General features: G+C 45.5%; 1 protein-coding gene across 1 annotated transcript in view; it reads left to right on the forward strand.

The window, feature by feature from the left end:
* Positions 1-15,028, forward strand: part of ctnna2 (catenin (cadherin-associated protein), alpha 2) — a 1,317,235-nt gene that overhangs the window by 219,212 nt on the left and 1,082,995 nt on the right. Inside the window, exon 7 of the mRNA XM_063047106.1 lies at positions 13,048-13,251. Coding sequence (XP_062903176.1) covers positions 13,048-13,251 — 204 coding nt within the window. The remainder of the gene's footprint in view (positions 1-13,047; positions 13,252-15,028) is intronic.

Genomic DNA, 15,028 nt, shown 5'->3' on the forward strand with positions numbered 1-15,028 from the left:
GGGCCACTTTTCAACATAATTGTATAAGGGCTAAGAGTGTTGTAAAAGCAAGCCTGCAGTATTTGTGTGTCATTGCAAGGAGCATTCGTAACAAGGTAGGTGAATTGAAAGTGCAAAAAGTTATTAATGAATATGATATAGTTGGGATCACAGAGACATGGTTTCAGGGTGACCAAGAATGGGAGCTCAACATTCAGGGATATTCAATATTCAGGAGGGATAGACATGAAAGAAAAGGAGGTGGGGTAGCATTGCTGGTTAGAGAGGAGATTAATGCAATAGAAAGGAAGAACATTAGCCGGGAGGATGTGGAATCGATATGGGTAGAGTTGCATAACACTAAGGGGCAGAAAACGTTGGTGGGAGTTGTGTACAGGCTACCTAACAGTAGTAGTGAGGTTGGAGATGGCATTAAACAGGAAATTAGAAATGCGTGTAATAAAGGAACAGCAGTTATAATGGGTGACTTCAATCTACATATAGATCGGGTGAACCAAATTGGTAAGGGTGCTGAGGAAGAGGATTTCTTGGAATGTATGCAGGATGGTTTTCTGATCTAACATGTCGAGGAACCAATCAGAGTGCAGGCCACTCTAGACTGGGTATTGAGCAATGAGGAAGGGTTAATTAGCAATCTTGTTGTGAGAGGCCCCATGGGTAAGAGTGACCATAATATGGTGGAATTCTTCATTAAGATGGAGAGTGATATAGTTAATTCAGAAACAAAGGTTCTGAACTTAATGAAGGGTAACTTTGAAGGTATGAGACGTGAATTAGCTAAGATAGACTGGCAAATGATACTTAAAGGGTTGACGGTGGATATGCAAAGGCAAGCATTTAAAGATCGCATGGATGAACTACAACAATTGTTCATCCCAGTTTGGCAAAAGAATAAACCAGGGAAGGTAATACACCCGTGGCTGACAAGGGAGATTAGGGATAGTATCAATTCCAAAGAAGAAACATACAAATTAGCCAGAAAAAGTGGCACACCTGAGGACTGGGAGAAATTCAGAGTCCAGCAGAGGAGGACAAAGGGCTTAATTAGGAAAGGGAAAAAAGATTATGAGAGAAAACTGGCAGGGAACATAAAAACTGACTGTAAAAGGTTTTATAGATATGTGAAAAGAAAAAGATTGGTTAAGACAAATGTAGGTCCCTTACAGTCAGAATCAGGTGAATTGATCATGGGGAACAAGGACATGGCAGACCAATTGAATAGCTACTTTGGTTCTGTCTTCACTAAGGAGGACATAAATAATCTTCCGGAAATAGTAGGGGACCGAGGGTCTAGTGAGATGGAGGAACTGAGGGAAATACATGTTAGTAGGGAAGTGGTGTTAGGTAAACTGAAGGGATGAAAGGCAGATAAATCCCCAGGGCCAGGTGGTCTGCATCCCAGAGTGCTTAAGGAAGTAGCCCAAAAAATAGTGGATGCATTAGTGATAATTTTTCAAAACGCGTTAGATTCTGGACTAGTTCCTGAGGATGGGAGGGTGGCTAATGTAACCCCACTTTTTAAAAGAGAAGGGAGAGAGAAACCGTGGAATTATAGACCGGTTAGCCTAACATCGGTGGTAGGGAAAATGCTAGAGTCAGTTATCAAGGATGTGATAACAGCACATTTGGAAAGTGGTGAAATCATCGGACAAACTCAGCATGGATTTGTGAAAGGAAAGTCATGTCTGACGAATCTCATAGAATTTTTTGAGGATGTAACTAGTAGAGTGGATAGGGGAGAACCAGTGGATGTGGTATATTTGGATTTTCAAAAGGTCCCACACAGGAGATTAGTGTGCAAACTTAAAGCACACGGTATTGGGGGTATGGTCTTGACGTGGATAGAGAATTGGTTGGCAGACAGGAAGCAAAGAGTGGGAATAAATGGGACCTTTTCAGAATGGCAGGCAGTGACCAGTGCAGTGCAGGGACCCCAGTTGTTTACAATACATATAAATGACTTAGACAAGGGAACTAAATGCAGCATCTCCAAGTTTGCGGATGACACGAAGCTGGGCGGCAGTGTTAGCTGTGAGGAGGATGCTAAGAGGATGCAGGGTGACTTGGATAGGTTCGGTGAGTGGGCAAATTCATGGCAGATGCAATTTAATGTGAATAAATGTGAGGTTATCCACTTTGGTGGCAAAAACATGAAAACAGATTATTATCTGAATGGTGGCCGATTAGGAAAAGGGGAGGTGCAATGAGACCTGGGTGTCATTATATACCAGTCAATGAAAGTGAGCATGCAGCAGGCGGTGAAAAAGGCGAATGGTATCCTGGCATTCATAGCAAGAATATTCAAGTACAGGAGCAGGGAGGTACTACTGCAGTTGTTCAAGGCCTTGGTGAGACCACACCTGGAGTATTGTGTGCAGTTTTGATCCCCTAATCTGAGGAAAGACATTCTTGCCATAGAGGGAGTACAAAGAAGGTTCACCAGATTGATTCCTGGGATGGCAGGATTTTCATATGATGACAGACTGGATCGACTAGGCTTATACTCTCTGGAATTTAGAAGATTGAGGGGGGATCTTATTGGAACGTATAAAATTCTAAAGGGATTGGACAGACTAGATGCAGGAAGATGGTTCCCGATGTTGTGGAAGTCCAGAATGAGGGGTCACAGTTTAAAGATAAAGGGGAAGCCTTTTAGGACCAAGATGAGGAAAAACTTCTTCAGACGGAGAGTGGTGAATCTGTGGAATTCTCTGCCACAGGAAACAGTTGAGGCCAGTTCATTGGCTATATTTAAGAGGGAGTTGGATATGGCCCTTGTGGCTAAAGGGATCAGAGGGTATGGAGAGAAGGCAGGTACAGGGTTCTGAGTTGGATGATCAGCCATGATCATATGAATGGCGGTGCAGGCTCGAAGGGCCGAATGGCCTACTCCACCTATTTTCTATGTTTCTATGTGCATATGCTGATAGAGACCTATCCACACAGACTTAAGGCTGCCAAAAGTGCATCTACTAAATATTGACTTGAAGGGGATGAATACTTATGCAATCAAATATTTTGTGTTTTATATTTGTAATTCATTTTGATTACTTTTTAGAGGTCTGTTCTCACTTTGACACAAAATGGACTTTTTCTATTGATCAATTGCAAAAAAGCCAAATTAAATTCACTGTGATTCAATGTTGTAAAGCAATAAAACATGTGAATTTCCAAGGGGTGTGAATACTTTTTATAGGCAATGTATACGAAGTTTAAGGACAGTCTGTACAAACCTTATTTAATTCATTTTAAATTGCTTTCTTCAGCCGTGCTTCTTGCTTAAATTGCTTTAATGCTTTATGAAACGAGGAACTATTAAATAAACATTAGTGCCACTTCATGTCTTTCTCAGTATAATATTTCCTGACTTAGTTTATTATTTTCTGATTCTAGTTATTAATATTATTCATTGACTAATTTCTCACCCACCCTGGGTTCTAGCTGCCTTTCAGAGAATATGGGCTAATCAACCCAGTGCAGTGAAAAATAAATCATTAGGTTTAACATTAAGTTGACATCTTCTCTAATTATTTCAATAATACTCTAGAAACTCTTCCATGTTTTTAAACAGCGAGGACTTTAAAAAATTTCTTTGGTGATCATTATGTTGAGAATAATAGAACAAAACCACATTTATGGATCTAGCTGTGCACATGATGATTATTATACTTCATACTTTATTGTCGCCAAACAATTGGTACTAGAACGTACAATCATCACAGCGATATTTGATTCTGCGCTTCACACTCCCTGGATTACAAATATTAAATATTGAAGATGTTAAAAATAGTTAAAATTAGTAAATATTAAATGTTTAAATTGTAAATCATAAATAGAAAATAGAAAAATGGGAAGTAAGGTAGTGCAAAAAATCCGAGAGGCAGGTCCGGATATTTGGAGGGTACGGCCCAGGTCTGGGTCAGGGTCCGTTCAGCAGTTTAATCACAGTTGGAAAGGAGCTGTTATGTTATTATGTTTGTCTTCATAACATGCTGCACTTGATATCATTTTTTTGCATGAACCTTTTTGAGTATAAAGCAATATCACTGAAATTTTCTCCCAGATCCATGTCACTTAAGTTTTCCAGTCATTTATCTTGTCCATGGAGCAGTAAAAATTACATCATTTCTATTCGCTTTGTCCGTCATGAAGTAAATATTAGATAAATGTCTTTTACCTTGTCCATAGTGAATTAAATATTCTGTGAAAACTGTTCTGATGTATCTGTCTTTATTGGATTAATTCTATCGGCTCATCCTATCACATCCTCTTGCCTTAAGAGTTGTTTCCCTGATTGCCTTTAGAAACAGTTTTTCAGCAAACATTTTAAAATTGATTTGTTTCTGCATTCATTTTAAGGTTGTTTTGGCCATTAGCCTTACTTTTGCTAATGCATATGTCCATCATTAATTGGATATTCCTTAACTGAGGAACCTAAAAGTTAGTGATTTTAGTTAAGACATTACTGATGCACTGAGAGAAATTCACCATAAAATTATAAGACAATAAGACATGGGAACAGAATTAGGCCATTTAGCCCATTCGGTCTGCTTCGCCATTCCATCATGGCTGATCCTGGATCTCACTCAACCCCATACACCTGCCTTCTCGCCATATCTTTTGATGGCCTGACCAATCAGGAAACTATCAACTTGTAGTCATGCGCAAACGCGCTACTAAAGAAACACACGGAGGCAGAGGGAGCTGAACTCAGAATGCCTTTACTGATTCAAAATCGCGCGCTTAAATCTCCCCTCCCATGGGCCCCTGCAACCCGCGGGGCGGACATGATGTCAGACTGTCCCCGGAAGGTCCGCCCCGAGCGGGTAGTTCCAAACGCACTACCGTGTGTCTGCCTGTGACTCCTGATGGCGGTTCGAATCCTGCGTGTGTGGGCCGCCACACCCCCCCGACCTCCCCAGAAATGTCCATGGGGGGAGTGGAGTTCCCAGTCTGTGTGGCTTGCCTGGGTGGCCGGCCTTGCCGGTGCGGTGTGGGTACCCTCACTGGTTGCTCAATGTCGAAGTGTGCCGGTTTGAGGCTTCCCAGCCACCCACCTCCATGATACACGTGGTTCTGTTGTGCCAGATCACCTTGAAGGGTACGTCGTACGGCCACTGTAGAGGTGATCTGTGCATGCCCCTGCGAATAAAAACATACTCATAGTCTCGGAGGGCTTTAGGGGTGAAGGATGGTGTGGGACCATGCCTGAAGGTCGGGACCGGTGCCAGGGCCCCTACCTTGTCCTGCAGCCTTGTTAGCACCGCTGCTGGAGTTTCTTCCGAATCTCGGGCCTCTGGTACGAACTTGCCTGGGACCATCAGGGGGGTGCTGTAGACCAATTCTGCCGAGGAAGTGTCCAGGTGCTCCTTGGGGGCTGTGTGGATGCCCAGTAGGACCCAGGGAAGCCCATCTTTCCAGTTAGGGCCCCTGAGGCGCGCCATCAGGGCCGACTTGAGATGCTGGTGGAATCGCTCGACCAAACCGTTGGACTGGGGATGGTACGTTGTGGTGTCTTGCAGCTGGGTGCTCAGGAGCTGCGCCAGTGCTGTCCACAAACCCTCTGTTCGAGGTGATGTCCGTTGGGAGGCCAAACCTGGCGATCCAGTTTGCAGTGAGTGTCCTGTCTCAGGACTCAGTGGATGTGTCTGCGAGCGGTACGGCTTCCAGCCATCTGGTGGACCTGTCTATCATGGTAAAGATATACTTGGCGCCCTGGGAGACTGGCAGGGGGCCGACGATGTCCACGTGGATGTGTTGGAACCTCCTGTGCAACGGCTGGAACTGCTGGAGGGGAGCCTTTACATGCCGCTGGACTTTGGCGGTCTGACAGTGCACACAGGTCCTGGCCCAGTGTCCGACCTGTTTTTGCAAACCGTGCCAGACGAGTATGTCCGCTACCAGCTTGATGGACGCCCGGATGGATGGGTGGGCCAGGTCGTGCAGCGTGTTGAACACCCGGCGCCTCCATGCTGCTGGTACCACGGGTCAGGGTTTGCCGGTAGACATGTCGCACAGGAGTCGATCTGCTGCCGGGCCAGTGGTGACGTCCTCCAAATGGAGCCCTAAAACGGCGGTGCGGTAAGCCGGGATCTCAGTGTCTGACTGTTGTGCTTCCGCCAGTGCTGCGTTGTCTATTCCTGAGGACGATATGCCTACTGAGTGGAGGCAGGGGTGAGACAGTGTGTCGGCGACAACGTTGTTCTTTCCTGCGATGTGGTGGATGTCCGTGGTGAATTCTGAAATAAAGGACAGCTGCCTCTGCTGCTGAGCCGACCATGGGTCCGATACCTTAGCCAGTGCGAAGGGGAGGGGCTTGTGGTCCATATACATGGTGAACTCCTTTCCCTCGAGGAAGTACCAGAAATGCCGGACAGCCAGGTAGAGCGCTAGCAACTCTGTCGAAAGCACTGTACTTCACCTCTGGTGGCTGTAAGTGCTGGATGAAGAAAGTGAGTGGTCGCCACTGGTCCTTGACGAGCTGCTCCAGGACTCCACCGACTGCCGTGTCAGAAGCGTGGACTGTGAGTGCCATGGGTACATCGACTCTCAGGTGCACTAGGAGGGCCGCCTTTGCCAGCGCCTCCTTGGCCTGGTCGAACGCCTTGGTGGACTTCGCGTCCCATGCCACTTCTTTGGCCTTGCCGGCCATTAGGCTGAACAAGGGTCTCATGATGCGTGCCGCCACTGGTACGAATCGAGGAAAAGTTGACCATCCCTACGAACTCCTGCAGGCCCTTGACCATGCTGGGCTTGGGGAACTGGCGGATGGCCTGGACCTTGTCCGGTAGGGGAACTGCGCCATGTCAGTTGACTCTGTGGCCCAAGAAGTCGATCTCCATCAGCCCGAACTGGCACTTTGCCAGATTGATTGCCAGTCCGTGGTCGCTCAGGCGTTGGCAGAGCTGGCGCAAATATGCCACGTGCTCTTGGTGCGAACTGTTGGCCGCCAGGATATTGTCCAAGTAAATGAAAATGACATCTAGGCCACGTCCCACCGAGTCCATGAGCTTTTGGAAAGTTTGGGCTGCATTCTTGAGACCGAAAGGCATCCTCAGGAATTCGAACAAGCTGAACGAGGTGATGAGGGCTGTCTTGGGCACGTTGTCGGGGTGCACTGGGATCTGATGGTACCCCCTGACCAGGTCGATTTTCGAGAAGATGCTTGCTCCATGCAGGTTTGCCGTGAAGTCCTGGATGTGGAGTACCAGTTATCTGTTGGCAGTTGTGACATCGTTGAGCCTTCTGTAGTCTCCGCAGGGCCTCCATCCTCCTGCGGACTTGGGCACCACGTGCAGTGGGGATGCCCATGGGCTGTCTAAGCGACGTACGATTCCCATCTCTTCCATCTTACGGAACTCCTCCTTGGCAAGGTGGAGCTTGATGGGTGGGAGCCTGCGAGCTCGGGCATGCAGCAGTGGTTCTTGCGTGGGGATGTGGTGCTTGGGGTCGGCCATGGAGAACTGTGGGGTGACTATGGAGGGGAATTCCGCCAACACCCTGGCGAATTCTTTACCCGATAGGGTCACGGAATCCAGGTGGAGGGCTGGTAGCTTGGCTTCTCCGAGCCGGAAAGTCTGGAACGTCTCAGTGTGGCCCAAATGCCAGCCTTTTAGGTCGGCCAAGAGGCAACTGGCTTGTGGGAAATCTGCCCCTAGCAGTGGTTGTGATACCGCGGACAACGTGAAAGTCCAAGTGAAACGGCTGGACCCGAAATGCAGTGAGATAGTTAACATAGAACATAGGATACTACAGCACAGTACAGGCTCTTCGGCCCACAATGTTGTGCTGACCCTCAAACCTTGCCTCCCATATAAGCCCCCACCTTAAATTCCTCCATATACCTGTCTAGTAGTCTCTTAAACCTCACTAGTGTATCTGCCTCTACCACTGACTCAGGCAGTGCATTCCATGCACCAACCACTCGCTGAGTAAAAAACCTTCCTCTAATATCCCCCTTGAACTTCCCACCCCTTATCTTAAAGCCATGTCCTCTTGTATTGAGCAGTGGTGCCCTGGAGAAGAGGCGCTGGCTATCCACTCTATCTATTCCTCTTATTATCTTGTACACCTCTATCATGTCTCCTCTCATCCTCCTTCTCTCCAAAGAGTAAAGCCTTCTCTCTTAATATCTGATCATAATGCATACTTTCTAAACCAGGCAGCATCCTGGTAAATCTCCTCTGTACCCTTTCCAATGCTTCCACATCCTTCCTGTAGTGAGGTGACCAGAACTGGACACAGTACACAGTTCGCAGACCGTACGTCCGGATACCGGTGCCATTTGCAGCGGTGAGTTCGGGGCCTGAGACCGCGTTACGAGTGTCATGTTCGAGCGGGGGAGTACGCTGACTTCGGCCCTAGTGTCTACCAGGAAGCGCCGCCTGCAATGTTGGTCCCAGAGGTACAGGAGGCTGTCTTGGTGTCCAGCCGTTGTAGCCATTAGCAACGGCTGGCCCTGGCATTTCCCCGAAAAGCACATGGTGGACGGCAGCGGTGCGCGCCTGAGCCCCATCTTTTGTGATAGAAACACCATTATTCAGAACTTTAGTCTTTCTCCCCCGTGTATCTCGATGGCTTCGGTTCGGGGCCTGGGCTTTGGGGCGCGCGATCGTGGCTAGGCCAGTGGAGGCTGCTCCACATTGCCGTGACCCTGCATGGGTCACTGAAATCCTCACTCGCGAGGAGGAAGTGAATGTCCTCTGGCATTTGCTGGAGGAACAGCTGTTCAAATAAAAGGCACTGCTTATGGCCGTCCATGAGTGCCAGCATATTATTCATGAGCTCAGATGGCGTGCGGTCGCCCAGGCCATCCATGTGTAGGAGCCACGTGGCCCCTTCATGGCGGGAGAGTCCGAAGGTATGGATCAGGAACGCCTTAAGCTTAGTGTACCTGTTCTCCATTGGTGGCTGGCGTAGGAAGTCGATGATCTGGCCTACCGTCTCCTGATCAATTGTGCTGACAACGTAGTAGTACCGCGTGGCATCGGCTGTAATGTCTCTGATATTGAACTGGGCCTCAGCCTGCTCGAACCAAACGTGGAGCTGAGTGGCCCAGAAAGTCGGAAGCTTCACAGAGACCGTGCTGTGCGAGTTGCTCGAACTCATGGCTGGTCGCTGAGTCGCCGGCTCCAGACGCTGTCTGGAACGTCGGGGTCACCAATGTAGTTGCGTGCAAACGCGCTACTAAAGAAACACACAGAGGCAGAGAGAGCTGAACTCAGAATGCCTTTACTGATTCAAAATCGCGCGCTTAAATCTCCCCTCCCATGGGGCCCTGTGATCCACAGGGCAGACGTGATGTCAGACTGTCCCCGAAAGGTCCGCCCCGAGCGGGTAGTTCCAAATGCGCTACCGCGTGTCTGCCCGCGGTTCCCGATGGCGGTTTGAGTCCTGCATGTGCAGGCCGCCACAAACTTCGCTTTAAATATACTCACAGACTTGGCCTCGACTGCAGTCTGTGGCAGAGCATTCCACAGATTCACAACTCTCTGGCTAAAAAAAATTCCTCCTTATCTCTGTGCTGAAAGGTTGCCCCACAATTTTGAGGCTGAGCCCTCTGGTTCTGGATACTGCCACCATAGAAAACATTTTTGCCACATCCACCTTATCTAGCCCTTTCAACATTTGGTAGGTTTCAATGAGATCACTCATATTCTTCTAAATTCCAATAGGTACAGGCCCAAAGCTGCCAAACACTCCTCATATGTTAATCCCTTCATTCCCGGAATCATCCTCGTGATCCTTCTCTGGACTTTCCAAAGACAACACATCCTTTCTGAGACAGGGGGCCCAAAACCGTTGACAATGCTCCCAAGTGCGGCCTGACTAGTATCTTATAAAACCTCAGCATTATCTCCTTGCTTTTATATTCTATTCCCTTTGAAGTAAATACCAACATTGCATTTACCTCCTTTACCACAGACTCAACCTATAAATTAAATATCTGGGACTCTTGCATGGGGACTCCAAAGTCCTTCTGCTCTTCTGCTGTTGAACCTTTTTCTCCATTTATGTAATAGTCTGCACTGTTGTTCCTTTTATGAAATTGCATTATCGTACGTTTCTCAACACTGTATTCCACCTGCCACTTTTTTTGTCCATTCTTCCAATTTGTCTAAGTCCTACTGCAAATGCATTGCTTCCTCAGGTCTACCTGCCCTACCACCTATGTTCGTATTATCCACAAACTTTGCTACAAAACCATCAACTCCATTGTCCAAATCATAGGCAAAAAATGTGAAAAGTAGTGGTCCCAATAGTGACTCTTGAGGAACACCACTAGTCACTGGCAACCAACCAGAAGAGGCCCCCGTTATTCCTACTTGCTGCCTCCTGCCTGTCAGCCTTTCCTCTATCCATGCCAGTATCTTTCCTGTGATGCCATAGGATTTTATCTTGTTCAGCAGCCTCATGTGTAGCTTCTTGTCAAACGCCTTCTGAAAATCCAAGTAAATGACATCCAATGGGATCCCACCACTAAACACATCTTTCCCTCCCCCCCCAGCTTTCCGCAGGGATCGCTTCCTCCGCGACTCCCTTGTCCATTCGTCGTCCCCCCCATCCCTTCCCACCGATCTTTCTCCCAGCACTTACCCTTGTAAGCGGAACAAGTGCTACACATGCCCTTACACTTCCTCCCTCACTACCATTCAGGGCCCCAGACAGTCCTCCCAGGTGAGGCGACGCTTTACCTGTAAGTCGGCTGGGATGATATACTGCGTCCGGTGCTCCCGATGCAGCCTTCTATATATTGGCGAGACCTGGCGCAGACTGGGAGACCGTTTCGCTGAACACCTACGCTCTGTCCGCCAGAGAAAGCAGGATCTCCCAGTGGCCACACATTTTAATTCCAAGTTCCATTCCCATTCTGATATGTCTATCCACGGCCTCCTCTACTGTCAAGATGAAGCCACACTCAAGTTGGAGGAACAACACCTTATATTCCATCTGGGTAGCCTCCAACCTGATGGCATGAACATTGACTTTTCTAAGTTCCGTTAATGCCCCACCTCCCCCTCGTACCTCATCCGTTATTTATTTATTTATTTATATAAATAAAAACACACACACACACACACACACACACACACATTATTTATTCTTTTTCTCTCTCTCCTTTTTCTCCCTCTGTCCCTCTCACTATACTCCTTGCCCCTCTTCTGGGCTTCACCCCTCCTCCTTTTTCTTTTCTCCCTAGGCCTCTCGTCCCATGATCCTCTCGTGTGCCTTTTGCCAATCAACTTTCCAGCTCTTAGCTCCATCCCTCCCCCTCCTGTCTTCTCCTATCATTTTGGATCTCCCCCTCCCCCTCCCACTTTCAAATCTCTTACTAGCTCTTCCTTCAGTTAGTCCTGACGAAGGGTCTCGGCCCGAAACGTCGACTGTACCTCTTCCTAGAGATGCTGCCTGGCCCGCTGCATTCACCAACAACTTTTATGTATGTTAAATGACATCCACTGCCTCTTTTTTGTCCGACTTGCTTGTTACTTCTTCGATGAACTCTGTCAGATTTGTTAGGCAAGATTTTCCTTCAGAGAAACTATGTTGACTTTGACTTCCTTTATCATTAGTCTCTAAGTACCCCGAAATCTCATCCTTAATAATAGACTCCAACACTTTTCCAACCACTGAGGTTTCACTAGCTGGCCTATAATTTCCTTTCTTTTGCTTTCCTATCTTCATGATAATGAAGATGCTCATAGAAAATCAGTAACATTCCACAGATATTCAGATACTTCCACCCCTCATGTTTTCTCACCATTTCTTTAATTGCTGCAACAGTATCTCTGTACAGTACAAATCCTTTTAGCACTGAACTGCAGTTGACAATACATATCCAATTTGGAGCTCTGATCTAAAGAAGTTTTAAAGCAGGTTCAGAAGTGTTGACTGAAGATTTACTAAACTGATTTCTACCAAGATATTAGGCCCATAGCTCCATAAAGTACTTTAGAGACTCCAAGTGCTTCATTTTCATAAATGCAGTAATGTTGTTCATTATGTACTGCTTTTAACTTAATGTTATTGGACTCCAGGCTGTGGAGGGCAGTAAAAGTAGTGTAGGGATAGTAGTTAGTGATTCAGGTGTGGGAACTGAGCCAGTAAAAATCTGGCAAAGTGTTATCCATGCTCTGTTTATTGATGTTATGATTTAGTTGTATATTAATTATACTCCAAAATTAGATTTTCATCAATTTGATATAAATCAAGCATCCTAATGATTCCTTATAGGTTTAACTTAGTTTGGGTAAGACCTCCAGTTATCATCTGAGAAACATTTGTATCCAACATTTCGTTGTTCACTGTTACCTCTGTACAACCAAAAGACCCACCTACTAACCACAGCTACCAGCTACTCTTGCCTCACAACACGCTGGAGGAACTTAGCAGGTCGGGCAGCATCGGTGGAAACGGATCAGTCAACGTTTCAGGCCGGAACCCAGCAGGTTTCGGCCAGAAACGTTGACTGATCGTTTCCATGGATGCTGCCCGACCTGCTGAGTTCCTCCAGCGTGTTGTGAGTGTTGCTTTGACCCCAGCATCTGCAGAGTATTTTGTGTTTACGCTCAGCTACTCTTGCCTACAGTGCTCCAGAATATGTGCATTGCAGATCAGCCTCTACAGCCAGCTAAGGGCATACCGACATCCCTTAGGAGAACATCATACTCGACTCGTGTTCACACTACTACTATTATAGTAATTGTTAGCATCTGTCTCTGTTGATCAATCTACATTATAGTAAAACAACAAAACAAACTGATGAATCCCTGATGCTTTGTAGGATAAAAGAAAAGTGACATATAACAATAGAAATACACAATGACAATTGTTAAAGGTCACCTACCATTGCTAGCTGTTCTCTTATGCTGTGCCAAAAAGTGATTCAATGGATGTCCCATTTTTATAATACGTAAAGTGAAGAGATGCATTATAAGTTATAGACATGGTAGAGGAAATCAATTGATCTTCAATGAAGCTGTAATAGCAAAAGTTCTCACTATATTGTAATTCTTTTCCTCTTTGTTTCATGTTTTATCTTTACAGAACAAGATAATTTTGGATCCTATGCACTTCAGTGAGCAGCGATACAGGCCATCTTTAGAAGAGAGACTGGAGAGTATTATCAGTGGGGCTGCACTGATGGCAGACTCTTCATGTACACGCGATGACCGTCGAGAAAGAATTGTTGCTGAGTGCAATGCTGTACGACAAGCTCTTCAAGATCTTCTCACAGAATACATGAATAATGTAAGTTTTATGAAACTAATTTGCTTTAGGGGCTATGATTATTTATCTCTAAATTCGATACATATTCTCATTCTGTGCAGACTTCCAGGTGGCATGAGCTGATTTTCAGACATTTGAAATTATTATCTTTAACTTGTGATATAAAATAACAATACAGCTGGAACATTTCACTCAGCATCTCCAACGATTTTGTTGGAGGATCTGTGCAATGATTATTTAAAGAAGTCCTTTCTGATGATGGAGACATAAGAATATTGAGAATGATGATTTAGATGAAATGTCTTATTGTGAGCAGTTGTCTTTCAACACTTAAATTTCATTCTGTTGTTCACTTGCTTTATACTGAATTTGACCGTATTGGTTTATTTAAAATAACTAAAACGGAATTAAAATATTTATGTTTTGTACAGCCATAAGAAAACAGCTCAAGAGTTCTAACTTATTTTTATATTTTTTCTCTGTGGCTGACAATTACAGTTGAATGCATGGATGAATATTGTGATACTCTGCTCGAAGAAAAAAAACTCTACATGTTTTCATAATGTTCTCAGAAAAGACATGATCATTCATTTGTTTTTTAAATTTAATTTTTTAAAAAATTTGTTTTTCTAGTTTTGTTTTACCAATGACTGATTGCAAATCAATTGGTTCTTCTGTGGTCCGTGAATAGGAAACCAAAACTTGTAGTTCTTGTTGAATTTTCTTTAAAATTCTGTTAGAGACATTTTATATATGTTCAAATTTAAGTTTTGTGCAGACCAGTAGAGGAACTAAAGACTTGGTATATCCGCACAGGATGTGATGACATAATACCAGTTTTGCTATTTTCTTCTATACTGTTGCATTGAATAAACAACTCAGCTGACCAGGTCTGGAACTAAAAATAAAAAGTGAAGTATCCTCTGAATCATACCATGCTCCCACCCCTACCCAGGCATGAGGCTGAATGTAGAAAGCCAATCAACCTGTTTTCTGCAGCTGGAAAACATGACAATGTTTTTGTGGCAAGTCAGCTTCCTGCAGTGCCACTCTTAAGGTCCTGTCCTTGGACCAGCTCAACAGGCATTAAATGTAGGACTGGAGATTTACTTCATCAAACAATGTTGCATGTTTTAAAATTCCTTAAATATCTGATAGATGTAGAAACATAGAAAGCCTACACACAGCACAATACAGGCCTTTTGGCATACAATGCTGTGCCAAATATATGTACTTACTTTAGAAATTACCAAGGGTTATCCATAGCCCTCTATTTTTCTAAGCTCCATGTACCTATTCAGGAGTCTCTTAAAAGACACTATCGTATCTGCCTCCACCACCATTGCCAGCAGCACATTCCACGCACTCACCACTCTCTGCGTTTAAAAAAAACTTACCCTTGACATCTCCTCTATACCTACTTCCAAGCACCTCAAAACTGTGCCCTCTTGTGTTAGCCATTTCAGCCCTGGGAAAAAGCCTGTGACTATCCATATGATCAATGCCTCTCATCATCTTGTACGCCTCTCATCATCTTGTACACCTCTATCAGGTCACCTCTCATCCTCTGTCGCTCCAAGGAGAAAAGGCCAAGTTCACTCAACCTATTCTCATAAGACATGCTCCCCAATCCAGGAAATATCCTTGCAAATCTCCTCTGCATGCTTTCCATAGCTTCCACATCCTTCCTGTAGTGAGGTGACCAGAACTGAGCGCGGTACTCCAAGTGGGGTCTGACCAGGTCCTATATAGCTGTACTAATGTGCTTAATAATTTGGATATCTGACCATATGTCAGT

Source organism: Mobula hypostoma, chromosome 4 (genome assembly GCF_963921235.1).
Source record: "Mobula hypostoma chromosome 4, sMobHyp1.1, whole genome shotgun sequence".
NCBI classification, from domain to species: domain Eukaryota; kingdom Metazoa; phylum Chordata; class Chondrichthyes; order Myliobatiformes; family Myliobatidae; genus Mobula; species Mobula hypostoma.